The following is a 27,711-nucleotide window of genomic DNA, read 5'->3' as shown; positions in this document are numbered from 1 at the left end:
AGTAATGAGGAGGTGTGTCCCAATACTTATAGCTTAGGGACCCTAAACTATGAAATACCTCCACCTCAACTGGGGGCATCAAACAATACAATGTTGCATGAGCTTGTACTTAAAACTGATGCATTTGTACTACATTTTCACAGGAGAATACGAGTTGATATCCCAACATGTTTTTGATACCCAGTGTTCAATGTCAGCAGAATAGGGAAAGCAATGTTATTGCTCCAGGATCTTTAATCTCCCACAATGCTGTTCATTTCTGTGCATGTCCCACCTGGTTGCCATGGCTGCTCTCCAGCTCACAGCAGGAAAGGAAGTGTATCTCTGCAGTTCTCATTTCGCCCTCTTCTGGCCGGAAGTGAGGACCCGTTCCAATTAGCCATGCTGTCAAAACATTCATGTGCTAGTTCTTATTCCAAATCTGTGCTGTAAAGGTATTTGTTGGTTGTGCTGATCTGGGCTTTTTTTTAATTTTTTAAATTGGTCTTACATAACACCGCTTCTCACTCCAATAATGAGGATGGAACACTTGGTTTCTAATGGGAGCTAAGATTAAAAAACAAACAAACAAACAAACAAAAACAATGAATGTTTCCAGATAAAACTGAGATTATCCAAGTAAAAGAAAGTAGCAGTATCTATCTTTAGTCTGAGCTCAATCTAAAACCCTTCAGCTGTGAAAATGTTGGTTGCTCATAATTTGTATACCAAGATTTTTGTTGTTTCCAGGCCAAAGACTGATGTGAAGCAGCTTTAATCCCAAGCCCCTCACATATAAACAAAAGCAGGATACCCTTTACTGAACATTGACAGTGATCTCCCAGCATGCCATGGGCTGACATAACAACCTGAACAAGTCAGAACATCAGAATCCGCATGGCTTAAATGCTTGACCTTTGAATTTACATGGGATTACGAGAAATAATGCAGCTAAACATATAAAGCAAGCACCTTTATTTGTTTTAACAGATACATAGATTTGATATTGTACATTTTTTGCTAATGTGCCATCTTATACACGAACTAACAGAGGTTAAAAAAGGCGACTGTTAATGGAAACAATGGCAAGTATACAATGCAATTAGCAAACATATCAAAATCAGTTTTTACAATATTTTTTAGCAACCAATTCTTTCTATTGGTCTGCCATAGTGCAAACTGTATGGTTTGAAGACAGAGACTTAAGTGACGCGGTATTAACATTCATACTTATTTTCAATAGTTCTCTGTCTTTAACACATTTCAACGTAGAGACTGCATTCAAAAGTGCCAATGGTTCAAGTCCTCCTGTCCAGTAATACTGATTTTCAATAACAGTTCAAGTGTATAGGGCAGCTCGAACAGTTGAGTAATGAGAAGAGCTACACGATTAACAATTAAATCAGATTGTGCAGTGTGTTCTGTGGTTTGCTCTGTTGTACACAAAGGCTTGTTTCAGGTTGCCTAACTCTTCAGACGAGATTTCAAGCTTCCTTTTCTTGTTTTAAGAGTCCTTGAGTCCCTCTCTGTTGCTCTTGGATACATTTTCTTAAACAAGCTCACTGATATTGTCACACAGCTGTTGTAGCAAGAAGAAAACTAAATGGATATTGTGGAGAATGTTTGTGTAATACACTATTTGTTTGCGTCGGTGACTGTTCTGAGAGAGAAAGAGAGAGAACATATAAAACACAGCTCCTAACATCAAACAGGTGAATGCTTGTCAGAGAATGCCTTCATTGAAGCTCGATGTCCGTTCCCAAGTCCAACCGGCGTGACATTCCTCCAGTACATCCATGTGACCTCTGACCCCTGTTGCCGACATGTAACGATTGAGGGTAAAGAAGAATGGATAGAAGTCAGTGAAAGTGAAGCGGAGCTCTGTGAACGGATGAGCATCCTTGCTGCTATTCTGGTTCTATTGCACAGTGTTCTTTTCTTTTGCCAAAAGCACTGATAATGGTGGTCTGGTGTTGTGGTGGGACGTCCAAGGGGAAAGGGTTTTGTTCTTTTGAGACGGAGTCCTGCCCGGGGAAGGCCTCATGAACAGCCACAGCGGTCCACCACCATGGAGGGGATCTTGCCATAGATGATCTGCTCTTTGCCATTGAAGTATAACATATTGATGGGGGACATCTTGGTGGGAGTGCAGCAGGGGCCGGCGGTGCCACGAGGGTTGGCCTTGTTCACCAGGTGGGTGTGTGGATACTTCTGCAGGTGCATGTAGTCACACTCCCCTGAGCAGTAGTTGGCCTTATAGCGCTTCGGAGCGATAATCCAGTCCCAGCCAAAGTCTTCAAAGTCCACCGTGAGGGGGTACCGGCAACAGCGGGACTCTGATGAGTTCTCGTCACAGTCCAGACCTGACTCTCTCCTGGAACGCTTAGGACCCTCTGAAATTTTTACTTCCATGAAGGGTAGCTGTCATTGAAAAAGCAAAGGTTTGATTTTTGAAGGAGATTGACTGATCTTTTATAGAAAATAAAAGACAGGACTTGTGTTCCCCTCAGAAATAAGTCTTTTAATCCCGTATTTTTTGTTGAACTTAAAGCAGTCTATTCAAACTATCGATGGGTGTAACAACAAATCGACCCATACATTCAAATTAGATTTGCTCCAGTGGCGCTTAACACATAGCGTCATTACTCAGTTATTATTCTTAGTACGGTTCATAAAGCACATTGTCCATTAACCACTGTATCGTACAGCAACTACTTGGATAGTAGTTATAAGAAATGTACTTATGAGAGTAAGTAGTGCAAAGGTTTATGACAAAAATGAAATATCACACTGCTTTATGTTCATATACATGCTTTTACTTACTCTAGATTTAAATGACCTTGAGAGGGAAGCCATAGAAACTCACCAGCCCCTCTTCGCCGACCTCTGCTGAGGTGACAGCCAAGTCATTTCCTTTTGTGTCGTAGGCGTTTATCTCGATCCCCCAGTTCGTCTCTGGCTGCCTCAGCCACACGGTGAGCACCTGCTTGACGTCGATGCTCTGCCAAGACGTGACTCCCGCATTCACGTCGATCTTCAGCGACCTTATTCTTATATGTCTCCTTCCATCTGCGACAGGCATCAGGCGTGAGATCTGCAGGAAGACTGTGGTGGCTTCCTCTGCTGCGCGCAGGTGTACCCACAGCTGCGCCCTCACGATGCGACTTGCCTGGATCTTGGAGCTGAAGGAGAAGAAACAGCATTTGGGTTTTCGGTCTACTTGAACGATGGGATCAGCTAGAAATGAGAGAGAGAGAGAGAGAGAGAGAAAAGATAGTGGTTAGGCAAGTTGCAGACAGCTTGATTGTTTCAGAAACAACACTACTGTGTTATTATAATCACACTTCCAGGGCATTCAGAGCTGTACTCTGTTCGGTACCACAACTGAGCCATTATTAGCTATTACTATACTGAAGCTCTCCATGTGGGTCCCACAATTCAAAGGGAAGCTGTCATCAGGGGAGCCGGTGCGCTTTTACGCACCGCAGGGCCACCATGCGTTGAGCTTCGGTACACGGACTTTCCACTCACCTGGCATTACATATAAAACCCAGTCTTATTAAACGTCCCTATAGTCTTTGTGTTGCTTTAGGTCTGCGGTTTAATGCATGGAAACACCTCCTGGTTCCAAATGCGCGCCAAAGGCACGACGACTCATTTGGACTCAAAAAACAAAGCGCACTCACGCTCTGCGGCCATGGTCATGATTGTCTCCGTGGTGGCGTGGTCATCGTCGTCGTCGTCCTCGATCACGCCGTCCTTGCTGTCGTCCCCGAGCACGTCGTACTGGTCCAGCAGTTGTTGCAGAGGTGGCGCTTTGGGCAGTAGCTGCTTGACCACGTCGCGGCTGATGTTGGGCGCCTGTTTGAGGCGCAGCTTGCTGAGGATTTGGGTCTTGATGGCGTGGAGGCGCAATATCTTGCTGTGCTGCCTGAACTCGCAGGTGGAGCAGTGTGTCTCGCTCTCCTCCTCGGCCGGCGGCTGCTGCTGTGGCTGCTGTTGCGCTGGAGAGAGCTCGCTCTCCACTACAGCGCCCAGAGCCGCCACGAAGCCCAGAGCGAGCAATACCTGCCCCAGATGCATGATTCAAACTGTGGAGTGGAGTGGATATCTTTGTCCGCTTGCTTTTTTTTTCCGTTTCTTGCTTCTCTTTTTTGCAGCGAGCGCGGGCTGCGCCATGCACCGGGGGCACCAGGCAGGTAGGTGGCATGCTTTTTAAACGCGCCAGGCCTTTTTATACCGCTCCCGTCCGCCGCTGCCATTGGCTGAGCCCGGAGACCGGCACCCCACTAAATCTAATGGACGGGAGCTGGACCTTTCTAAAAAAAAAAAAAAAAAAAAAAAAAAAAAGAAAAAAAAAATCCTTAAAGACACAGAATCAATTGTGATCATAGGAACACGTGCGCGGTGTTTGTTGCGCCTTTTATTGCACCAGTCATGGTTGCTGAGCATTTGCATGTAGGCAGTAAGTGGCAGTGTCTATACCACAATGCATTTATACAGTTTTATAATGTTTTTTTCCCGGGTACTTTTATAAATGCACTTTTTTAGACCCATGCGTTCCGTATAAAACCCCATGGTGAACTGTTTCTTCAGATTAATTGAGTAAGTGCAATATATCCCAGTAAACAAGGAACGTCCCTGGACGTTCAAAATAGGTTTAAAAGTAGTCTGTTAGTCAAGGACATGTTTTAAACGTCAATGGACGTCCAAAATCCATCTTAATAAGTTAGTTAAGTGGTGACCAATCGATAACGTCAGTGGACGTCCAAAACGCGTTTTATACAAGTAATTTATTTCGGGACCAATTAATAACGTCAATGGACGTCCAACATACGTCTAATAGTCGTCTTTTCAATGTCTGTGTTTGGACGTTTTTTTCATTTTCAACCTTAAGAGAACGTTGATTAGACGGCAGTCATTACGTTATTTCAACGTTGAATCAACGGCTAAATGTTTACTGGGATGGTGTGCAGCAGAACAGAGAGGGCTATTTTACTGCAACAAGCTGGATATTGCTACAATAGAAGAATCATTTTTGGTGTTCTGTAGAACTTTTTTATTCTATTATTATATTTAATGAAGCTGCTACTTAGAATCATATACAACACACTTCCCTTCATTATTAAGAATAGGCTCACTATGCTAATCTTTACATATAAACCTCATAGAACCATTTAAGAAGCCTGTTTTTAGGAGTTTACATTTGTCTTTTCAGTCCAGATATTAGCAGCACACTACAGACACAATGTGTAAAAAAAGATTTAAAAAGAACCAAACGTTTGGACGCCTCTGGTGAATGACAGTTGTCTGTTTGTTCACTGAAAGGTGTTGAACCGGAAATAATAAAAACGTACATTTTTACCTTATTTATTTCTAGTTATACATTTATACTACTATGAGTATAGTATAATTAGAGTTATTTACACCATTTGCGTTTATTACATAAACAATTGTGCATTACAACATAAGACATTAGAGGATATGTTGACTTTCATTTAGAAAATCAACAAAACACACAATGTACGGTACCATACGGTACGTAGTTTAAGCAAATACAACCCCTACGTCATTGCTGTAACAAATGCACATGATGTGGTGAAGAAATCTGGAGTCTTTGTAAATGTCGAATGAAAGCAGAGGATGTTCAGTTCTGACTTCACTATAAGATCACTGTTTGGTGTGGCATGCGTCATTTTACGTTTGCACACGACACATGAGACACGTTTATGGGACTGTTTTGTACTGATTATGTTACGAGGTTTTATAACACAAGGCAGGCTGCCATCTACTGGTTACAGCAAGAGGAGCAAGCAGAGAGCGAGGGAGTATACAGCTGATCTGGAGCTGAATGAATTTCATATTCAGATGCAGGACAAATAGAGCAGAAGGTTCTTTCATTCATTCATTCATTATCTGTAACCCTTATCCAGTTCAGCGCCGCTGTGGGTCCAGAGCCTACCTGGAATCATTGGGGACACCCTGGAGGGGGCAGAGCAGAAGATTGTAAGACTTATATTTATATCACATACTCTTTGTTTTGATGTGAAAAGTCAAAACTATGTGCAATGATAAGAACTATATACCTATAGAGGTTAATGCCTCTATAAATACATCACATTATTTTTAATTAAATTAAATTGAAGGGCAACCAAGTCCTGTGATGGACCGGCTCCCTGCTCCCGATGATTAAAGGTAGGCTCCGGGCCCATGATGAATGAATGAGTGAGTGAGTGAATTAATGAATGAATGAAGGAATAAAGGGTTATATATTTTCTCCTCTGACATTTCTTCTTAAGTCTGTGGTATTAATGTGTATCTTTGTTGCAGAAACAGCCTGTTCTCTTTCGTGTGATTAGTACTGGATCACAAATGCCACTCCAACTCATCACAAGAGTACTGAACACATCAGCATTGGGTGGACCATTATATTATGTCCAAACACCTTTAGGACATATATTGTATGTTGCCTGAGGGAAGGAACATGCAGAGGGTTGTATAGAAAAACAACCATAGCAGGATTGTTCACTAGAAATGTTCCTCAGCTCTTTTTCTATTGGAAAGGGTTAAATATGGGCTTAATTATCTGGCTGAAGTGAGAAATCGTGCTATGTTAACTGTTTATTATCTAAAATAAGACTGCATATAACCTGAGCATGGATGTTCAACCATAAGTCGTTCTTGTGTTACTGCCGTTATCACTGTAAGTGCCGGCCTGGTCATAATGACCTTGTTGACCTGTAAGTGGAATATAAGGTCACCTGGGCAATTAAAAGTCATGCAGTTAGACCTAGTAATAGATGACTCCTCATAATTAGTGAATTCCTTTGCACACATCTTATATAACCTCTACAGAATAGCACTGCAACACAATGGGACTATGGTGAGAAGCTGCACATGAGCCTAAAGTTACAATGCTCCATAACAAATATGGGCTAGACGGATATAAAACCCCAAGGAATTGGACTGTGGTGCCCTGCAGTAACGGAGTGGTGTAGAAGTGTTGTTTGTGATTCTGAACTAATCACCCAAAATGAGTACCTGACCTCCCTAAATTTGTCATGGATAAATATCATCAAAAACCTCATGCGATATTCCAAAATCAAGTCTAAAGCATTCCTAGAATATTAGAGGCTTTTACTGGAAGGGGGTAAACTAGCTTTACTCTTGATTTTAGATTAAATGATGGCAGCCTTTGGGCTAAACATAGTACAATAAACAATGGCCTATTGTGGTTTAGAACAATTCATCCAAACACATTTTGTCCCTGAATAAACAAACAAATAAACAAACAAGCATTCTAATGTTTGATTTTGACGGCTTCATTCTTCGCTGCAAAGTTTCAAGAAAAATCACAGACTCTCAAGCTAAATGCAAATAGGATTTGTACACAGAGGTGCATTCAATGTGTCAGGGAAAGTAAACAAAACCTCTTTTGGTGGGTGCTCTTTTTTGTACATTCACCTGCTTCTAGTGAAATGTGCAACTTGTTTTTTTTTTTCTATCAACATTTTACTCTTACTTTACCCTTGTCCCAAATTTTTTAAGTGTGTGACACTCATCAAATTACACAGTACCAGTCAAAAGTTTGGACACACCTTCTCATTAGTCATTGGTGGAATAGGGATGTTCACTACCAGCCCCTACCTCTGCACAACACAAGATACGGACTCGAACACAGTAAGAAGGGAGCGGTTCTACAGATTAACCCTCGACGAGGCCACAGCTGTTCACTGAGAGCCGTTCCAGGTGACGACCTCATGAATACGACTGAGAGAACATCAAACAAAATCTAAATATTCTGGATTGTTTAACACTTTTTTTGATTACTATATAACGCCATATGTGTTCCTTCATAGTTTTAATGTCTTCCACATTCATTTACAGTGTAGAAAATAACAAAAAAACAAAGATAAACTATTGAATGAGAAGCTGTGTCCAAATTTTGACTGGTGCTGTACATTCACAACGCTTGTTTTTACTGTATTTAAGCAGAATACAATACGCAACCTTTTTATTTTAGGGAATTTTGTATTTAAATCCCAAACAAACAAAATTACTACGTTATATTATATCCTGTATGACTCCCAGAACGTGAAAGAAGTGTCACATTTAATCCAGTCTAGTCTTCATGGTGAGTAATAAACAGCATGTCATCCATTACACAGATTTACACCCACCACATACTGCATGAGCTGGCTGTGTTTTTTAATGGACTCTAACATGATCCTCAGTTCACCTGGAATTACCTCGTTACGGCAGTGCCTCGGGTAGGCCGCCAGGCGGCGCTGTTCACTAAATAACGCTCCACCGTCTGGAGCAGGGACCGTGGACGTTGCAGTAACCCAGTTTTCCAAACGCGGTTCGCCTCTCAAATACTCGTTTAGACTGAAAGACTACTGGTGTCTGCTCTTCAGGCGCGCGCACTGTCCGCTTCAGTACGCGGCGCGTGTCTTTAGGAGACTACACCGAGTTGAACTGAACTGAAGGGTGTAAACTGCGCGTGGAGGACCTGGCAGAAAGCACGCTCTCAGAGGCGAGACGTGGAAACAGAAGGATGATCTCCGGGATGCTGTGAGTGCCGCAGGAACTTTGGAGAGGCTGAGGGCCAAAGTGCGCCTTGAAATCAGAGCGAGGATCTCGGCGCTGCTGTAAGTTTCTAAAAGAGATCTGAAGCTTTCACGTGAGAGCGAGGAGATCCCCACTGTGCTGCTGATAAGGACTAGAAAACACAATACCCCTCCGATGAGTGTTTACACGTGAACGGAGCCCGATAAGGCGGGGACGGGACGGTGGTATGTTTGTGTATTGCCGTCCTCCTGCGTGTCAGTCAGCAGGTAGGTACCCAGTCTGACCATTAAACATGAGATCAGGTCCAGTCTGATTCATGTCTCGCTCTGTGTTCTTGACTAATGCGGATTACGCTGTATATGGAAGGTCTAAACGCGCACTGTTTTTGTGCGTAACGCTGACCTTGAAGCTCTAATCGCACGTGCTCCAGTCTGCGCACTTCGCTACATGAACGTCGCGGGTTCTCGCGCACGTTGACTCCACCAGTCCAGGTCCAAACACCACCAGGTACTGCAGGCATGTCCGTCATTTCAGAGGTTCACCTGTTACCGCTTTAAACGTGTGGAGAGGACAGGTGTCTGACGTAAACAGCACGACCCCTGGGCAGCGTTGTTAAGTATTGTCTGTATTAGGAAACACGGAGGACTCAGTAAAGCAACACGAGGATGTCTGCAGTTCAGTAAAGTCACTAAATAATCCATTCTTTTACCTGATTGAACACTGATCATTAGGATCTCCACTCTATGTAAGGTCCAGTTTATTACTGAGGCTGTGCCGTGTTCAGTGAATCACTAAAAGGCAGTAGGATGTACAGTGAAGTACTGACATGACAATGTTAAGGTCTACAGCATTCAGTAACTGTCCCACTTTAAGCACACCATAGTTCATGACTCCTTCCCTTTATCTACACAGTGCCACATGCACACTGCAAGGTCAACTGATAAGAGATATGCACACAACCTGTGCTCTGGAGTTTCAGTTTCTCACCTGTAGCTGTGGATGTGTTTTAGTCGTAAACATCAGAGCAGCTGACGTGGCCTCATACATAGATCAGAAAGTTATTAAACCTGGTCACATGACTATAGAGTCAAAGGTATTTGAAGGCTATCTATATTTGTCAATTATTGACCACAGTTCTTCATGCCATTATAAGATATTTTATCAAGCTGTAAGTGCACTCTGGTCATCAACACTCTAAACCATTCTAGTCCATAAGGAATATGCATCCCAGTAACACTGGGAGTCTACGCAGAGAAGCCAGCTTTCAGTAAAGTGTAAGTGGCACAGTGTCTTGTTTCAGTTCACTCTGTGGTGGTTTAGGCAACAGAGTTTTATAGTTACAGTCATACAATCCCAGTTATTGCTATACTTGATGGTCCACATTTCCATCAATTATCACTTTCATCACTCTGATACATGTCTCTTTGAATGGGCAGACGTGCAATGTACTACGACCACATTGATAAGTGCTTGTAAAATGAAGAGTGATTTTGACGCAAAAAGAATGTATATCAGACATGTTGTCGGTTCACAGATATATATATAATTTCATTTAGGAATGCATATGAAAATCTGATCTATGATGGAGGTGGTCGGGGATGAAAACATGCTGAGGTGTGCCATTGTGGTCATCTCCTATTCTGTTCGTTTACAAGTTACATTAGCAATCCCATTGGACTAACAGGCCTTACCCAGTAAACAAGGAACGTCCCTGGACGTTCAAAACAGGTCTAAAAGTAGTCTGTCCGTCAAGGACATATTTTAAACGTCAATGGACGTCCAAAATCCATCTTAATAAGTTAGTTAAGTGGTGACCAATCGATAACGTCAGTGGACGTCCAAAATGCGTTTTATACAAGTAATTTATTTCGGGACCAATTAATAACGTCAATGGACGTCCAAAAATACGTCTAATAGTCGTCTTTTCAATGTCTGTGTTTGGACGTCTTTTCAACTTCAACCTTAAGAGAACCTACACTTTCAACCTTAAGAGAACGTTGATTAGACGGCAGTCATTACGTTATTTCAACGTTGAATCAACGGCTAATTGTTTACTGGGTATTTTCATTTGAACTGTTTAGTTCTTTAATTATGAAATCAAGTCAGTTCTGATTTGAAAAGATCCAATTTGAGTTCACATTGCTCTGAACAAACCACTTCTGTTGTTGTGATGGTCAAAATGAATGTGTTAACTCAGGTTAACGCAACACAGGAGTTAACGCATTACACGTTAACTCCTGTTAGCAATGTAAACCCTGTGTCGCTAATGCTGACTTCAGAAGGTAGAATACATATTTTTTTGTTTATGCCAGAATATTTATTAAATATAATAATGCAGTCCCAGACACACACACAAACACAGAGCTTTTTAGCTTTACGCTAACGTTATTAATTCCATTGTACTGATCATAGATTAATTTGTTTATTTTACATTTAAATATCCATTACCCAAAGTGGTTACCCAAACCACTTCTGTTTAGTGATGTTCAAAATTAATGTGTTAACTCAGGTTAAAGAACACAGGAGTTAATGCATTACACGTTAACTCCTGTTAGCAATGTTAACCCTGTGTTGCTAATGCTAACTTCAGAAGGTAGAATACATATTTTTCTGTTTATGCCAGAATATGTATTAAATATAATAATGCAGTCCCAGACACACAAACACAGAGCTTTTTAGCTTTATGCTAATGCTAACATTAATTTCATTGTACTGATCATAGATTGATTTGTTTATTTTACATTTAAATATCCATTACCCAAAGCTTCAGTCTTAAAGAAGGTACAGTGCATTTAATCCTGATTAATTGCAGCAAACTGTGTGATTAATAAGTTAATTTATTTTAATCAAATTAAATCTGTACAAAAATGAATACACAAAATATCTTAGCGTTACCTCATCATCATCTGGTGTAACACTGGATTTACCACAGCAACAAGGACAGAGGGGCCAATATGTTCAAATGAATGGCCACCCTCAAATAGGTCCAATGGTGAAGCATGTGTTTACTTAGTCAAGGGAAGATTGCTAAAATCAATCACTGAAAGTCTTCATCTTCTTCAGGCAGGGAGAAGACGCCTGTGAGTGAGTTTCATGGATCATTACTTGGAGTGCTTTGACGACTACTGCTAACCACAACATCTCTCACTGTCTTGCCCATCCCTGCTCTCTACCCAATGCTACATTATTCATATCATGGGATGTGTCAAATCCAAGAACAGGGATCCCACTCAGAACTCCGGCTCGTCGGAGAGGGTGGACGTCAGGCCGGGCAGGAAGAGAGGAGACAAGGCCGTGCTGGTTTATGCAGAGACCGCGCCGGCCGAGGACTCGCCTCGGGTCAACCCAGTCCTACTGGACTATGCCCAAAGGCTGTCCGAGGAGATTGTGGCACGGGCCGTGCAGCAATGGGCAGAAGTGGACAGCCGCTACAGCGACATACCCTACATCGAATGTGATGTCCCGTAAAGGCCGCTAACGGCGGCACTTAAACACACGGCTTTCCCATGGTCAGGAGAACTGCTTGGCTTCAGACGCAGGCAAGTGGAGTAAACTTTCAAGAAGGACCCCTGTTGGGTGACAGGACACCCTTTTGAAAACATATCATTCATACAACCATCTGCCTGGGAAATGTCAAGGTGGCATTATTCTGGCCTGGTCAGCTGTTCTTTCAATAGAACTGCTTTCAAAGCACCAGTATGCCTCTGTATTTTTGTCTTTTCTAATTCTTTTCTTTATCAGTGCATCGTGTCATATCCAGAGCGTGGTCTTTTAATTGGTGAGTCTAGGCAAATGTGCAGAGGCCAAAATGATGCTTCTCCCAGGGATGCTATTAATAGGCCTTTCTCTTTGGTCCCTTGCTTTCATCATAGTCTGTGTGTTTGCTTGGAACTGCAGGAACCCGATGAAGTAATGCATTACATTTATTTGATCCCGATGTGTTTGCAGTTTGTATGTGAATAAAATATATTACATCAACGTGATTATTTCTACTAAATGTGTGCTGAGGTAATATATTATATTCATGGAGACATGCACAGTACTAAGCAAAGGTTGGAGACCACACTTTATTTCCAGTCAAAAAGGCCATTGTGCACAAGGTTTTCATTTTTCTGTATCAGAAAAAAAGGCCAAAAGATGTATATCAGAAATCCTATAAGTCTAATATATCCAATGTATCAGGAGTTAGGGTTTTTGTTCTTGTAACAACTTCCGTTATTTCTAGTTTGTAAACTCAGGCTCTGAGGCTGATAGTTCATTGTCCACAGCGTTCTTTTTTATACATTTCTCTTTCTTACCCATTGTGAGATCACCATATCCTTTCAGACCCATGGCGTTGAGTTGCCTTCTCACAGTGAAAGGATGGAATGAAACACCTGTGGGTTTTCTCAGATATGAAGCTTTTGTGTGAGGTTTCTCCAGTCACTTTAGATGCTGATTATACGACTGGGACAGCTTTGGAGGTCTAACATGTCTTGCAATGTTGTTTGAAGCCTCATTTGCTCCACTTTTTATTAAATCATTATTATTTTGAACTACTATTTTTCTTACAACTGTTTTTCATTGATTACTTATTACTTGAATTTTCCCCTTATCTTTATTGATGTTAAATATTTTATTAATTTTACATATTCTTATAAATATCTCTTGAAAAATGAACACTTTTTACTAATAGCTGTTTTGACTGGAAATAACACCAATGAAAGTTGGTTTCTTTTGGATGGTGCTGTACATTTGGATTCGTTCCATTATTTAATTGGATAAATTTAATGCATCACTTATTCAGTGTGTTGCTATTACGCAACATCTATGATAAAGCCGGGGACATTCGCCAAACCTTGACTAAGAAGACACAAATAACACTAGTGAATTGGAGCATGGGGATAGTTAATTAAGGATCTCATGAAAACTGAGACCAAATACTCTAAAGGGAGAATTGCTACAGCAGTATTAATGTAAGCCATTAGGTACAGGACCTGCCCGGTGCTTGTACACCATGATGTAATTGTTTTATAAGAAACCAACTTTTAAATATATTACTGTTATTAGATATATTCACCCTTGTGTCTTGACATTTTACCGGGTGTCTAGACCAAATAAAGCTGATGGCTGGTGGAGGAATCTACTGCTGTAATGCACAGATTGCTGCCGCTCAAAATATGCAAACCTCAGAAGCCATGGCATGTCAGAGGAGAATTCATGCCAACTTAAAAATAGCGTTGTGCTATTAAGACTGCCGAACTACTAGCTGACATCCTTTAGATATGGGACCACACCGAGCCAGTGTCCTTAAGAAGGGTAATACAAGCACAACCTGCTCTTGTGAGTGGGATTTTTGGCACGTTCTTAACAGAGTATGCCATGATGAGTACACCAAGACCTTCAGTAACCAATTTCCCTTTAAATGCAAATGATGTCTACACAAACTGTGAGTGTTTTGAATCAGTAGAGGGCTGGGATTCGCTTAAGAGTACTTTAACAGAATTATGCACATATCCAAATATTTACAAATCCCTATTTACCAGAATAATCACAAAAACTCTATCCTCACTGTTTCTAAAGCAGTATTAAAATGTAAATAAGTGGCCTTTGGGCGCAGCAGACCAACAACCGAAGTTCTACCCACCCTTCCATAGGACACTTCTAGTCAAAACAACCCCACAGAGATGAGCTGGGATCCAGGTCTAAGCAGTGCAAGAGCACAGTTTCGTTCTGATCCCGGTTAATCTCCTGGGGGTATTTAACAAACAGGTTTTCTTAGTTTAGCTTGATAACTTAAGCCAACCTTGTGAGTTATCTAGTAGAAGTGCCCCTTACCCTCTGTCATTCAGCTAACTGACAATTCCTGTCTCATTCACAAAACCTATGTAAACCTTCTACAAGTAATAAGCTGTATGGATTCGCTTAAGTTTTTTTTTTGGGGTGGAATATTCATAACAACAAACCATCAAGAAACAGCCCAACTGTTCATGTCTAATTTTTGGTTTTCCATTCACATTATATCAGTATGCAGGTAAAAAGCCTTCAGTCTGAATATTAAAGAGAAAATCTCCAGATTTTTCAAAATCCCTGCATAAATCTGTTGAAATGTGGGAAAAAAAATAATTACGAAGTTTATGTTCAATGTTCCATTAAAAAAGAAACTTGCCAAACCTTGTTTTTTTGTACAGTGATAAGAACATGGAGTAATGATATGTGTGATACATACATTTATTTATTAACATCCACCATTGAACCTATAACTGGTAATGAATAAGAGTAAAATCATGGTTAATTTGAAATAATATCTTCTTATCTCATAAATATAAAGGAATGTCATGTCTGGCAGCATATTTCTTATGATTTCATATGTTCATGGCTAAATTCACCACTGTAAGCTCATGTAGAACAGTGCATTTCACACCACTATGAGCAGCATTGCATACATTATGCATTTCATTATGCAGAATCTTTAAAAACAAAGTGGCTCTCCCTTTAAATCCCAGCTTCCTGCATTGAACTGTGAGCTTTCATCTACCTGATCAACAGTACATTTACTGGTGCTTTTGCAAGTGTGTTAAATTAAGACTGAAACAGTTTACAAACCCAAACCCTATCTGTTGTATCTGTGGTTAATGGTGAACTTTGTAAATAATGCAAAGAGATAAGGAAACAAAGGAGAAAATGACACTGATGGATAAAGCCATTGCAAAACCATATGATACCAATAAATTAAGTCAATGCCTTGAGGTGTGGTTGTCAGCCTCCTGTTTCGTAATTGTTTTGCTGATTCGTTTGCTGCCTTTAACTCAACTAGACACAGAGGGACAAGCTATAATCAGGTGGTGAAGAAATCTCTACTAGAAAGAATTAAAGCAGTGCCCTGCATTTTAAACATGGCATTTGTAAAAGTCAAAAAAGTGCCTGTTTTGCAGCCCTTACTTGGGTGTGTTAGGTTAGCCCTGGCCACAGTGGACAGCAGACCTCTGTGCTGGTAAATCAGTCATTAGATTAGCAGCTCTGTTGCCTGCCAGAGGAGACGTCTAATTGACTCTGTGGAGCAATTCATTTCTAAGCTGTTTGTAGACACGGGATTGGTATAGCATAGCAGATAACACGCTTGTTCTCCACATGTCAGGCTAGGGTTTGAGTCCCAGCTTGGGCAGCAGCACCACAATACACAAATAATGCTAACACGGTGTTAGCCTAGCTCTGTAACATGGTGGAGTCATCACTATGGACGAGGAGTGGGTTACAAATGTAAGGATTCATGGCAAGGGGAGTATTATTTTCTACACAGAATTTACAAAAGAACATTTGAAAATAAACATGTTAAAATATTTAATAACAAACATTTAATCGCATTATTTTTCAATCAAATCAAAAAGGCATTAATCAAAGGCATTTTTAAAAAAAAGAAAAACTATGTGGTAAATGTGATGTAATGAATATTCTGTTATTTATCTAATGTTCCTAATATTAATGGCTCTTTGGCCAGTTACAGGAGACAAACATAACCACTAACATTAACACAGTAAATCACCATGTCAAGGTTAGACTGTTCGGATATAAATAACATTTTTTTTTGCATTAGTGCTGTGTTTTTGCCAGGAATAAAGTAGTGGGTGAAAATTATGATTGTACTGAACAATTACAAAAGAGGCCACAATATGTGAGAAAGGACCAACTGCCATAGATTTAGTTTATTATTATTATCCCCACACAAAACCCACACAGTCCTCAAACACTTCAAGAAATCAGCATTATTCTTTTAAATCCTAGCTCAGCGAATCTTTACCTTGTCTCAGAGGAGAGGTTGTGTTGGCTGTAAAGGCCCGCCTGACATTTATTGCGCATATCAGCTCTTTCTATTCTGAAAATCTACAAAAACAGGACCGCTCAGATTTTGAAGAGAACTTTAAATGTCTGGTTTATTGTTCACAATTTGAGATCTCTCTCTCCCAGAGATCTGAAGCTTTCTTCCACCAGCTGCTCAGTGACTTCCGCAAGAGTCGATGGCTTCCACTTTGGATTCTGGTCCTTATCAATTAACACTGTAATCAAATGAGAAGAGGTCCTTATTGACACAAATGCACAGTGCCCCATAAAGTTAGAATCTAAGTAGGATTCTGTAATACCCCCAGTCTGTGGAATACTTCTAAATGAAACCAAGCCAAATAATGTAGGTGGGGCAATAGGACGGGGTAAAACATTATTCATTCATTCATTCATCACCTGTAACCATTTTTACAGATCAGGGATGTGGTGAGTACACAGTGATACAGCATAAACACACATTTTCAAGGCAGGGAAAAGTTGTAATAAAAGATTACAGAGTATTATTATCTTAATAAATTGTAAAATATGTTTCAGCAGGATCAGGGAAAGGACATTTTGATTTCATTCATTCATTCATTATCTGTAAGCTGGAATCATTGGGCGCAAGGCGGGAATACACCCTGGAGGGGGCACCAGTCCTTCACAGGGCAACACACACACACTCACACCTACGGACACTTTTGAGTTGCCAATCCACCTACCAACGTGTGTTTTTGGACTGTGGGAGGAAACCGGAGCACCTGGAGCACCTGGAGCAGGAATCGAACCCACAACCCACAACCTCCAGGTCCCTGGAGCTGTGTGAGTGCGACACCTGCTGCACCACCGTGCCGCCCCATTTTGATTTCAATTACATTTATTTTATTGTTGAAGGAATGGGTTTCTTACCAGCTCTCACTCCCTCATAGAAGTCATGTCCTCTCTACAAAACAACAACAACAAAACTAAATTGTTTCGTAAAGTATTGACATTTGCATAAATGAGAACAAAACAACAATCTGTATTTTACAGCCGCATTTGGTCAAATATAGAGGAAATATTCTGTCTTTGTACACACCATACAGGACTGGCTCAGTCTGTACTCCATCACGAAAACCTCCTGAAGGCTCAGACTGGCTCCGGCCTGCAGCTGTCTGAAGGTCAGCTTCAGCGAGGTTGGAGACATCTTAGCCAAGGTCTACGACATCAGAAAACATCAAGAAATCAACAACACGTCCTTTAAGGTCTTAATAAATGTGTTCTTACTCCAAAATAAGTCTGACGTTCTTCCATAATTTGAATGTGCTTTATATTGCGTAAAAAAATCATAATAAATGGACCAATAGAAACGTTCTGAATCCAATTGGAATTAATTATTTAAAAGCTTGCTATACATGAATTGGCCTTTGTAAACTCACTGTAAACTAGCCTCAATCTCTTTTCTTTAGCCTAGATGCTCATTCACACAAATGAAATCACTGTCACATGTGCCTCTGATGCATTTTTAATTGAAGCTGGAAGAAAAGGAATTTCTCTCAATTATTTATGAGGCCATAGGACAAACACAGAAGGAGTGTCTGACTGAAAACCTGCCACAGAACATCCTGAAAGCCGTCTCCAGTTTGACAAGTTCGCGCAATAAAAGCGCTTTGAGATGCAGGACACATCAGCTTGTCCAGATGAGGAACACAACGTCCCTGTAATACTGACTGACCTCTAATGCAATTGAAGAGCCATTACGCAATGAGTGTTTACACACAACAAAGGGCTTTCGATTGAAATAGGAGCCCACACCCATTTCCAATAAATAAAACTGTCATGGTCATAATCATAATTATCACAGCCATTCTCACTGCCCTCATCAGCGTTGTTATGATTATACATTAAACAGAGTCATCAATGTGATGATCACCGTCATCCATTTCATTCATTATCATCATCATCCTCATTATCAGAATCATCACAATGATTTTATAACTCCTGTGTAGCTGTAGGAGAAAATGCCAGTAGAATAAGTCTAACCTGCTTAAAGGCTTATGTGCTGCTATGACTCTTGTAGTGAGACTCAAAGACATCACACCCACACACTCTTCAGTGGTTTAGACTCACATTTGCTAATCATTTGCTAAAGTGGCTGTGTTTGGTGGATGAATGCAGTCCAAATTGGAATCGAAAGGAACTGGCTTGATGTGATTGATTTTTGTCAGAACAAAGCTTAATGGAAACACTGAGTGAAAACTCATTCGTAACGAAGGTACAGTAATTGCAGCGGAGCATATTACACCAAATAACACTAAAGTGCTGTACTTTACGCTGTAAAACATTAAATGCACGACAGAAAATATTAAAGTGTTGTTAGACTCTTGGTTTTCATCTTAATATCAAGATTAAAACGAAAGCAGTGATTCTGATCACATGTAGCAGTTGGTGGAGTGGACAAAGATCGATGTGAGACAAACTATTTTCACGGGGCCTTTCACTACTGAACATGAAGATAAATGAAAGTCTGCCTTTAAACCTACCTCTAACTGTTTCTGTGCAAAAGCAGAGCCATCCTTCTGCAGGTTCTCCAGGATCCCCTCAACACTGTCGGCTTTAAAGAGCCTGAAACAGAGACCATGCCAATGAAGAGTAGGAATTGATTTTAGAATATTTAATGATTATCCTATTTACTACAGTAACCGTTGTATAATTATTTCCCAGTGGAAGTGAACAACTCATTCTAAAGCCTCACTGCACAAGTTACAGTGGGAGAACATGTGGAGATATAGCTGTAATCAGAGCGATCTATCCATCCATCCATTATCTGTAACCTTATCCAGTTCAAGGTCACGGTGGGTCCAGAGCCTACCTGGAATCATTGGGCGCAAGGTGGGAATACACCCTGGAGGGGGCGCCAGTCCTTCACTGGGTAACACACACACACACACACTCACACGTTCACTCACACCTACGGACACTTCTGAGTCACCAATCAACTTACCAATGTGTGTTTTTGGACTGTGGGAGGAAACCGGAGCACTCGGAGGAACCCCACGCGGACACGGGGAGAACACATCACACTCCTCACAGACAGTCACCCGGAGGAAGCCCACGCAGACACAGGGAGAACACACCACACTCCTCACAGACAGTCACCCAGAGGAAACCCACGCAGACACAGAGAGAACACATCACACTCCTCACAGACAGTCACCCAGAGGAAACCCACGCAGACACAGAGAGAACACATCACACTCCTCACAGACAGTCACCCGGAGGAAACCCAGCAGACACAGAGAGAACACACCACACTCCTCACAGACAGTCACCCAGAGGAAACCCAGCAGACACAGAGAGAACACACCATACTCCTCACAGACAGTCACCCGGAGGAAACCCACGCAGACACAGGGAGAACACATCACACTCCTCACAGACAGTCACCCAGAGGAAACCCACGCAGACACAGAGAGAACACATCACACTCCTCACAGACAGTCACCCGGAGGAAACCCAGCAGACACAGAGAGAACACACCACACTCCTCACAGACAGTCACCCAGAGGAAACCCAGCAGACACAGATAGAACACACCATACTCCTCACAGACAGTCACCCGGAGGAAACCCACGCAGACAAAGGGAGAACATATCACACTCCTCACAGACAGTCACCCAGAGGAAACCCACGCAGACACAGGGAGAACACACCATTCTCCTCACAGACAGTCACCCAGAGGAAACCCACGCAGACACAGAGAGAACACATCACACTCCTCACAGACAGTCACCCAGAGGAAACCCACGCAGACACAGGGAGAACACACCACTCTCCTCACAGTCACCCAGAGGAAACCCACGCAGACACAGAGAGAACACACCACACTCCTCACAGACAGTCACCCAGAGGAAACCCACGCAGACACAGGGAGAACAGACCACTCTCCTCACAGACAGTCACCCAGAGGAAACCCACGCAGACACAGGGAGAACAGACCACTCTCCTCACAGACAGTCACCCAGAGGAAACCCATGCAGACACAGAGAACACACCACTCTCCTCACAGACAGTCACCCAGAGGAAACCCACGCAGACACAGAGAGAACACATCACAGTCCTCACAGACAGTCACCCAGAGGAAACCCACGCAGACACAGGGAGAACACACCACTCTCCTCAAAGTCACCCAGAGGAAACCCACGCAGACACAGAGAGAACACACCACACTCCTCACAAATAGTCACCCAGAGGAAACCCACGCAGACACAGGGAGAACAGACCACTCTCCTCACAGACAGTCACCCAGAGGAAACCCATGCAGACACAGAGAACACACCACTCTCCTCACAGACAGTCACCCAGAGGAAACCCACGCAGACACAGGGAGAACAGACCACTCTCCTCACAGACAGTCACCCAGAGGAAACCCACGCAGACACAGGGAGAACAGACCACTCTCCTCACAGACAGTCACCCAGAGGAAACCCACGCAGACACAGAGAGAACACATCACACTCCTCACAGACAGTCACCCAGAGGAAACCCACGCAGACACAGAGAGAACACACCATACTCCTCACAGACAGTCACCCGGAGGAAACCCACGCAGACACAGGGAGAACACATCACACTCCTCACAGACAGTTACCCAGAGGAAACCCATGCAGACACAGAGTACACACCACTCTCCTCACAGACAGTCACCCAGAGGAAACCCACACAGACACAGGGAGAACAGACCATTCTCCTCACAGACAGTCACCCAGAGGAAACCCACGCAGACACAGAGAGAACACATCACACTCCTCACAGACAGTCACCCAGAGGAAACCCACGCAGACACAGAGAGAACACACCATACTCCTCACAGACAGTCACCCAGAGGAAACCCATGCAGACACAGAGAACACACCACTCTCCTCACAGACAGTCACCCAGAGGAAACCCACGCAGACACAGGGAGAACAGACCACTCTCCTCACAGACAGTCACCCAGAGGAAACCCATGCAGACACAGAGAACACACCATTCTCCTCACAGACAGTCACCCAGAGGAAACCCACGCAGACACAGGGAGAACACATCACACTCCTCACAGACAGTCACCCAGAGGAAACCCACGCAGACACAGAGAGAACACATCACACTCCTCACAGACAGTCACCCAGAGGAAACCCACGCAGACACAGGGAGAACACATCACACTCCTCACAGACAGTTACCCAGAGGAAACCCATGCAGACACAGAGTACACACCACTCTCCTCACAGACAGTCACCCAGAGGAAACCCACACAGACACAGGGAGAACAGACCATTCTCCTCACAGACAGTCACCCGGAGGAAACCCACGCAGACACAGAGAGAACACATCACACTCCTCACAGACAGTCACCCAGAGGAAACCCACGCAGACACAGAGAGAACACATCACACTCCTCACAGACAGTCACCCGGAGGAAACCCAGCAGACACAGAGAGAACACACCACACTCCTCACAGACAGTCACCCAGAGGAAACCCAGCAGACACAGAGAGAACACACCATACTCCTCACAGACAGTCACCCGGAGGAAACCCACGCAGACACAGGGAGAACACATCACACTCCTCACAGACAGTCACCCAGAGGAAACCCACGCAGACACAGAGAGAACACATCACACTCCTCACAGACAGTCACCCGGAGGAAACCCAGCAGACACAGAGAGAACACACCACACTCCTCACAGACAGTCACCCAGAGGAAACCCAGCAGACACAGATAGAACACACCATACTCCTCACAGACAGTCACCCGGAGGAAACCCACGCAGACAAAGGGAGAACATATCACACTCCTCACAGACAGTCACCCAGAGGAAACCCACGCAGACACAGGGAGAACACACCATTCTCCTCACAGACAGTCACCCAGAGGAAACCCACGCAGACACAGAGAGAACACATCACACTCCTCACAGACAGTCACCCAGAGGAAACCCACGCAGACACAGGGAGAACACACCACTCTCCTCACAGTCACCCAGAGGAAACCCACGCAGACACAGAGAGAACACACCACACTCCTCACAGACAGTCACCCAGAGGAAACCCACGCAGACACAGGGAGAACAGACCACTCTCCTCACAGACAGTCACCCAGAGGAAACCCATGCAGACACAGAGAACACACCACTCTCCTCACAGACAGTCACCCAGAGGAAACCCACGCAGACACAGGGAGAATAGACCACTCTCCTCACAGACAGTCACCCAGAGGAAACCCACGCAGACACAGGGAGAACAGACCACTCTCCTCACAGACAGTCACCCAGAGGAAACCCATGCAGACACAGAGAACACACCACTCTCCTCACAGACAGTCACCCAGAGGAAACCCACGCAGACACAGAGAGAACACATCACAGTCCTCACAGACAGTCACCCAGAGGAAACCCACGCAGACACAGGGAGAACACACCACTCTCCTCAAAGTCACCCAGAGGAAACCCACGCAGACACAGAGAGAACACACCACACTCCTCACAAATAGTCACCCAGAGGAAACCCACGCAGACACAGGGAGAACAGACCACTCTCCTCACAGACAGTCACCCAGAGGAAACCCATGCAGACACAGAGAACACACCACTCTCCTCACAGACAGTCACCCAGAGGAAACCCACGCAGACACAGGGAGAACAGACCACTCTCCTCACAGACAGTCACCCAGAGGAAACCCACGCAGACACAGGGAGAACAGACCACTCTCCTCACAGACAGTCACCCAGAGGAAACCCACGCAGACACAGAGAGAACACATCACACTCCTCACAGACAGTCACCCAGAGGAAACCCACGCAGACACAGAGAGAACACACCATACTCCTCACAGACAGTCACCCGGAGGAAACCCACGCAGACACAGGGAGAACACATCACACTCCTCACAGACAGTTACCCAGAGGAAACCCATGCAGACACAGAGTACACACCACTCTCCTCACAGACAGTCACCCAGAGGAAACCCACACAGACACAGGGAGAACAGACCATTCTCCTCACAGACAGTCACCCAGAGGAAACCCACGCAGACACAGAGAGAACACATCACACTCCTCACAGACAGTCACCCAGAGGAAACCCACGCAGACACAGAGAGAACACACCATACTCCTCACAGACAGTCACCCAGAGGAAACCCATGCAGACACAGAGAACACACCACTCTCCTCACAGACAGTCACCCAGAGGAAACCCACGCAGACACAGGGAGAACAGACCACTCTCCTCACAGACAGTCACCCAGAGGAAACCCATGCAGACACAGAGAACACACCATTCTCCTCACAGACAGTCACCCAGAGGAAACCCACGCAGACACAGAGAGAACACATCACACTCCTCACAGACAGTCACCCAGAGGAAACCCACGCAGACACAGAGAGAACACACCATACTCCTCACAGACAGTCACCCGGAGGAAACCCACGCAGACACAGGGAGAACACATCACACTCCTCACAGACAGTCACCCAGAGGAAACCCACGCAGACACAGAGAGAACACATCACACTCCTCACAGACAGTCACCCAGAGGAAACCCACGCAGACACAGGGAGAACACACCACTCTCCTCACAGATAGTCACCCAGAGGAAACCCACGCAGACACAGGGAGAACAGACCACTCTCCTCACAGACAGTCACCCAGAGGAAACCCATGCAGACACAGAGAACACACCACTCTCCTCACAGACAGTCACCCAGAGGAAACCCACGCAGACACAGGGAGAACACACCACACTCCTCACAGACAGTCACCCGGAGGAAACCCACGCAGACCCACATAAGTAATATATCAGATGTGAGTCAGTGACAGAAATCAAGAGAGCCCATAACCTTGAGTAAAAAAGCCTACTACGAAACCACAATTTTTCCTGACCAATATGCAACTGTGATTTAAATTTCATTAACTAAACCCCAAGATGTTGTTCTTTGCCAAGAAGACAAGCACATACATCTACAGGGGTTGGACAATGAAAGTGAAACACCTGGTTTTAGACCACAATAATTTATTAGTGCGGTGTAGGGCCTCCTTTTGCGGCCGATACAGCGTCAGTTCGTCTTGGGAATGACATGTACAAGTCCTGCACAGTGGTCAGAGGGATTTGAAGCCATTCTTCTTGCAGGATAGTGGCCAGGTCTCTACGTGATGCTGGTGGAGGAAAACGTTTCCTGACTTGCTCCTCCAAAACACCCCAAAGTGTCTCAATAATATTTATATCTGGTGACTGTGCAGGCCATGGGAGATGTTCAACTTCACTTTCATGTTCATCAAACCAATCTTTCACCAGTCTTGCTGTGTGTATTGGTGCATTGTCGTCCTGATACACGTCTTCATACATTGTCTACCCCGTGTATATAGGGATTTATAATGCAATAATAATGAAAGCTCATGATAAAAAAACACAACAGCAGTGATATGAATATTAAACTCAGTAGTTCAGCCCCACTATGAAACAAATCAGTGGAAGCATGCACCAATGACCAATGCAGCTGTTCACTTTGACCTCTGTGCCCTGTGGTAGACAAAACGAACATATGGAGCGGAATTATTCATCCCACTCACGCAGTGCAGTGTCTCCCTAATGCATCATCGTCGCTCCTTATATAACACTCTGCATGGGTCGGAGCCAAACAGGTAAATCTGGAGTTTGTTTGCTCATTAATAGTTTGTTCCGCAAAATGCAGGGAAGCCCCCGAAGCAGAGATGTTGTGATTGTTGGGCAGTGAAACAGAACTGGGTTCTGGAGCTATGCTCTCCAATCAGATGGAGCTGTAGTGAGCTGATTGCTGTGCCTTTGATCAGATCATGAGCTGGAGACTAGTGCTGCCTCCAGGAGGAATTAACTCCATCTTTTATGACTGAATCATTTCCATCATGTGTCTCGGTTTAACCCTTAAAACCTACAAACGTCACAGCCGCGATTACTCAAAGACTCCTCTCTCACAGATCACTGAAAACATCAATTCAATATTTCTTCTGAAATGTTTTCTGACCTCCTCTGCTGCAGCAAGAGTCTGTACTTTCCACTAGATGTTGGAGCAGTCCTCTGAAGATTTGTATGAAATCAGATCAGCCATAAGAGCATTAGTGAAGTCAGGTACCAATGGTGGATGATTACTTCTAAATCACAGAAATCGACTAATCACTTAAGCTCAATCGCAGCTAATCCACAGCATGCCGTTTTGTGTCACGTTCTTCTATAGAGGCTGTCCAAAATCTGTGTTCACAAACAAACATGTGTACAGTGGGTGCACCTTTAAACTGTAGTTTCTACCAATGTTCTGACACATAGGGCACTGTCAACTGAAGTATTAATACGTATAAGAGGAGATATACTATGATTAACGAAGCGAATCTCCACTGGGTTCCCCCCAACTCACGTGAATCTTTAAAAGCTTCTAAAACATCTTGTTATACAACGAAGAGATTCACGTCTCATCATTTCCATTTGTAAAGGTGCATTATTATTACATTATTAAAAGCTGCTCTTTGGTTTCTCTGCTATTTTGGTGCAGCAACATAAGAAGTAGACAGTGCGATTTATTGGAAGGGTTCAAGCGGGGACGTGTTGAGGTTAGGTGAGGGTTTAACTTTACCGGTCAATGGCTTCTGTGTGCTGCTGCAGGGAAAATGACTTCTCAGCATCCAGGGTACTCTGAGGACAGGACACAATAGTCTCTGTTAAAGCCAAACTCAATTACACACAGGAATGTACTTAAGGACAAGGTTCCACAGTAAATGCCTCCCAATTTTTCAGTGCCTCACTGAGCATATAAGCTTGTGTGTGTGTGTGCAAGTGTGTGTTTTCCTTCTGTCCTCTTTGTCCTCTTGGGGAATATTTAACACTCCATTCAGCAGTTCTTGATCTTAGTGCGAGGATGACAGACTGACCCAAACATGATCTTTGCCAAAGCTGTCAGAGAGTGTCATGCGGAATAGAAAAAAAGCTTCCTGTAGTCAGTCTCGCTCGTGCTATGTGCTTGTCTTTGCATATTGAAGGCATCTTGATCTAAATGTGTTTGTAAAATGCACAATAAAACAAGCTTATTTTCTTCTCTCTCTATCTTTTATACCCATTTTTTTTTACATTTTCAATTCTCTTTCTCTCTCTCGACAGAACCAACTCACAAACTTCTGTTCTCACTGAGACAGACAGTGTGATAGCCATACTTCATATGTGTAACTGAGGGTACTGCCATTTATAAACCAAGACAACACAAGCACAAATTACAGACAAATACTTTACAAGAGGATTTACAAGGAAATAGCTTATTAACTTCTAATGGAAATCAGGGTAAAACTGTTTAATCCCAAGTCAATTTAGAGAATTTCTATTTGCTCATTCACCATGATATTTTCACACAACATGAAGGAGGACAGCTGCTGTGTACAAATGAAGAATTAAAAAATAAAATGTACATACAATTTTTAATTTGCAATGTTTTTCAAAGTCAAAGATCATGACTGAGATCAGGTCCTGACGACACTATAGACACTGGATAGTGCTCCAGAGGACACAGTTCCATGCTTCATAGCTCAGTCCTGGGGCATTTTTTAGCCCTCTAGCCAATGCATCGTGTGTGGGTCGTCTAAAACATATAAGGGCTGTCCAAAAATATATGGACATGACATACCGCAAATCATATATCTTTCCAAACCATAAATGTATTAGTTATTGGTATTGTTTGTTGATACTGTGTTTGAGGTGGTCATGTAATGGCTGTCAAATTTAAGCATACAACTTTTTCACAGTAATATCTTTTATGAGGTACCTGCTACTTAGAGTTATTCATATTTTTATCACATAAATATTAACTTACAAATGCTTGAAAAATACTTGGGAATCTGCTCACCATATATTCCTTCACTACTCAAAGATATCAAACAACATAGGTGCTAAATAAAGTCCTCCCTCAGAACAGAAGCAGGGCTGGAAATATGATAAAAGTGTATCATGTTTAATTCTAATTCTGGAAGATTCTGAGCTGGTAAGGAGACTGTCTGCATCAGCGAAATGACGCAGTACGTGTGTGAATGCTAATGTGTTTATAGTGAGTATGAAAGCCCTCATTTCCCCTGCCAGCTCTTCTGATGGACATTTCTGGAAAGCTGTATTACGTAGGAGACGTTATGACTCAGAATAGTCCCCACTCTGCATCTCCTACTCTTCTATACACATACGTACCAATGCAACACGCACTAACACACCACCACCACCATGTGAGTGTCACTGCAGGGCAGTAATTTGTGCTAAGAAAAAGGAAGACAAGAGTCCTGCTGTCGGTTGGATATTTTTGATTGGTGGACTATTCTAAGTTCAGCAGTGACACAT

General features: G+C 43.2%; 3 protein-coding genes across 4 annotated transcripts in view; 1 reads left to right on the top strand and 2 right to left on the bottom strand.

The window, feature by feature from the left end:
• Positions 1 to 957: 957 nt before the first annotated feature.
• mstnb (myostatin b) lies at positions 958 to 4,163 on the bottom strand. Its single transcript, XM_066686693.1, has 3 exons — positions 3,666 to 4,163; positions 2,846 to 3,216; positions 958 to 2,400 (listed from the first exon to the last, which is right to left on the bottom strand). Exons 1-3 carry the CDS (start codon positions 4,060 to 4,062, stop codon positions 2,020 to 2,022), a joined length of 1,149 nt encoding a protein of 382 aa, XP_066542790.1. The 5' UTR covers positions 4,063 to 4,163; the 3' UTR covers positions 958 to 2,019.
• A 4,162-nt stretch (positions 4,164 to 8,325) lies between these two features.
• LOC136710849 (small membrane A-kinase anchor protein-like) lies at positions 8,326 to 15,136 on the top strand. 2 transcript variants are annotated; one of them, XM_066686695.1, is made up of 2 exons: positions 8,326 to 8,630; positions 11,614 to 15,136. In XM_066686695.1, exon 2 carries the CDS (start codon positions 11,746 to 11,748, stop codon positions 12,016 to 12,018), a length of 273 nt encoding a protein of 90 aa, XP_066542792.1. In that variant the 5' UTR covers positions 8,326 to 8,630; positions 11,614 to 11,745; the 3' UTR covers positions 12,019 to 15,136. The 2 variants fall into 2 exon arrangements, with proteins under 2 accessions (XP_066542792.1, XP_066542791.1); XM_066686694.1 differs by having other exon boundaries at positions 8,326 to 8,816.
• Positions 15,137 to 15,893: 757 nt separating this feature from the next.
• hibch (3-hydroxyisobutyryl-CoA hydrolase) overlaps positions 15,894 to 27,711 on the bottom strand; it is a 42,173-nt gene continuing 30,355 nt past the window's right edge. The window contains exons 10-14 of the mRNA XM_066686692.1: positions 25,976 to 26,034; positions 18,870 to 18,951; positions 17,426 to 17,545; positions 17,257 to 17,290; positions 15,894 to 16,583 (exon numbers count right to left, since the gene is read on the bottom strand). Coding sequence (XP_066542789.1) covers positions 16,468 to 16,583; positions 17,257 to 17,290; positions 17,426 to 17,545; positions 18,870 to 18,951; positions 25,976 to 26,034 — 411 coding nt within the window. The 3' untranslated portion in view covers positions 15,894 to 16,467. The remainder of the gene's footprint in view (positions 16,584 to 17,256; positions 17,291 to 17,425; positions 17,546 to 18,869; positions 18,952 to 25,975; positions 26,035 to 27,711) is intronic.

The sequence above is a fragment of the Hoplias malabaricus genome, chromosome 12, assembly GCF_029633855.1.
Source record: "Hoplias malabaricus isolate fHopMal1 chromosome 12, fHopMal1.hap1, whole genome shotgun sequence".
Taxonomy (NCBI): Eukaryota; Metazoa; Chordata; class Actinopteri; order Characiformes; family Erythrinidae; genus Hoplias; species Hoplias malabaricus.
Note: the sequence above shows the minus strand (reverse complement) of the source record. Positions and strands in the feature narration are given on the sequence as shown.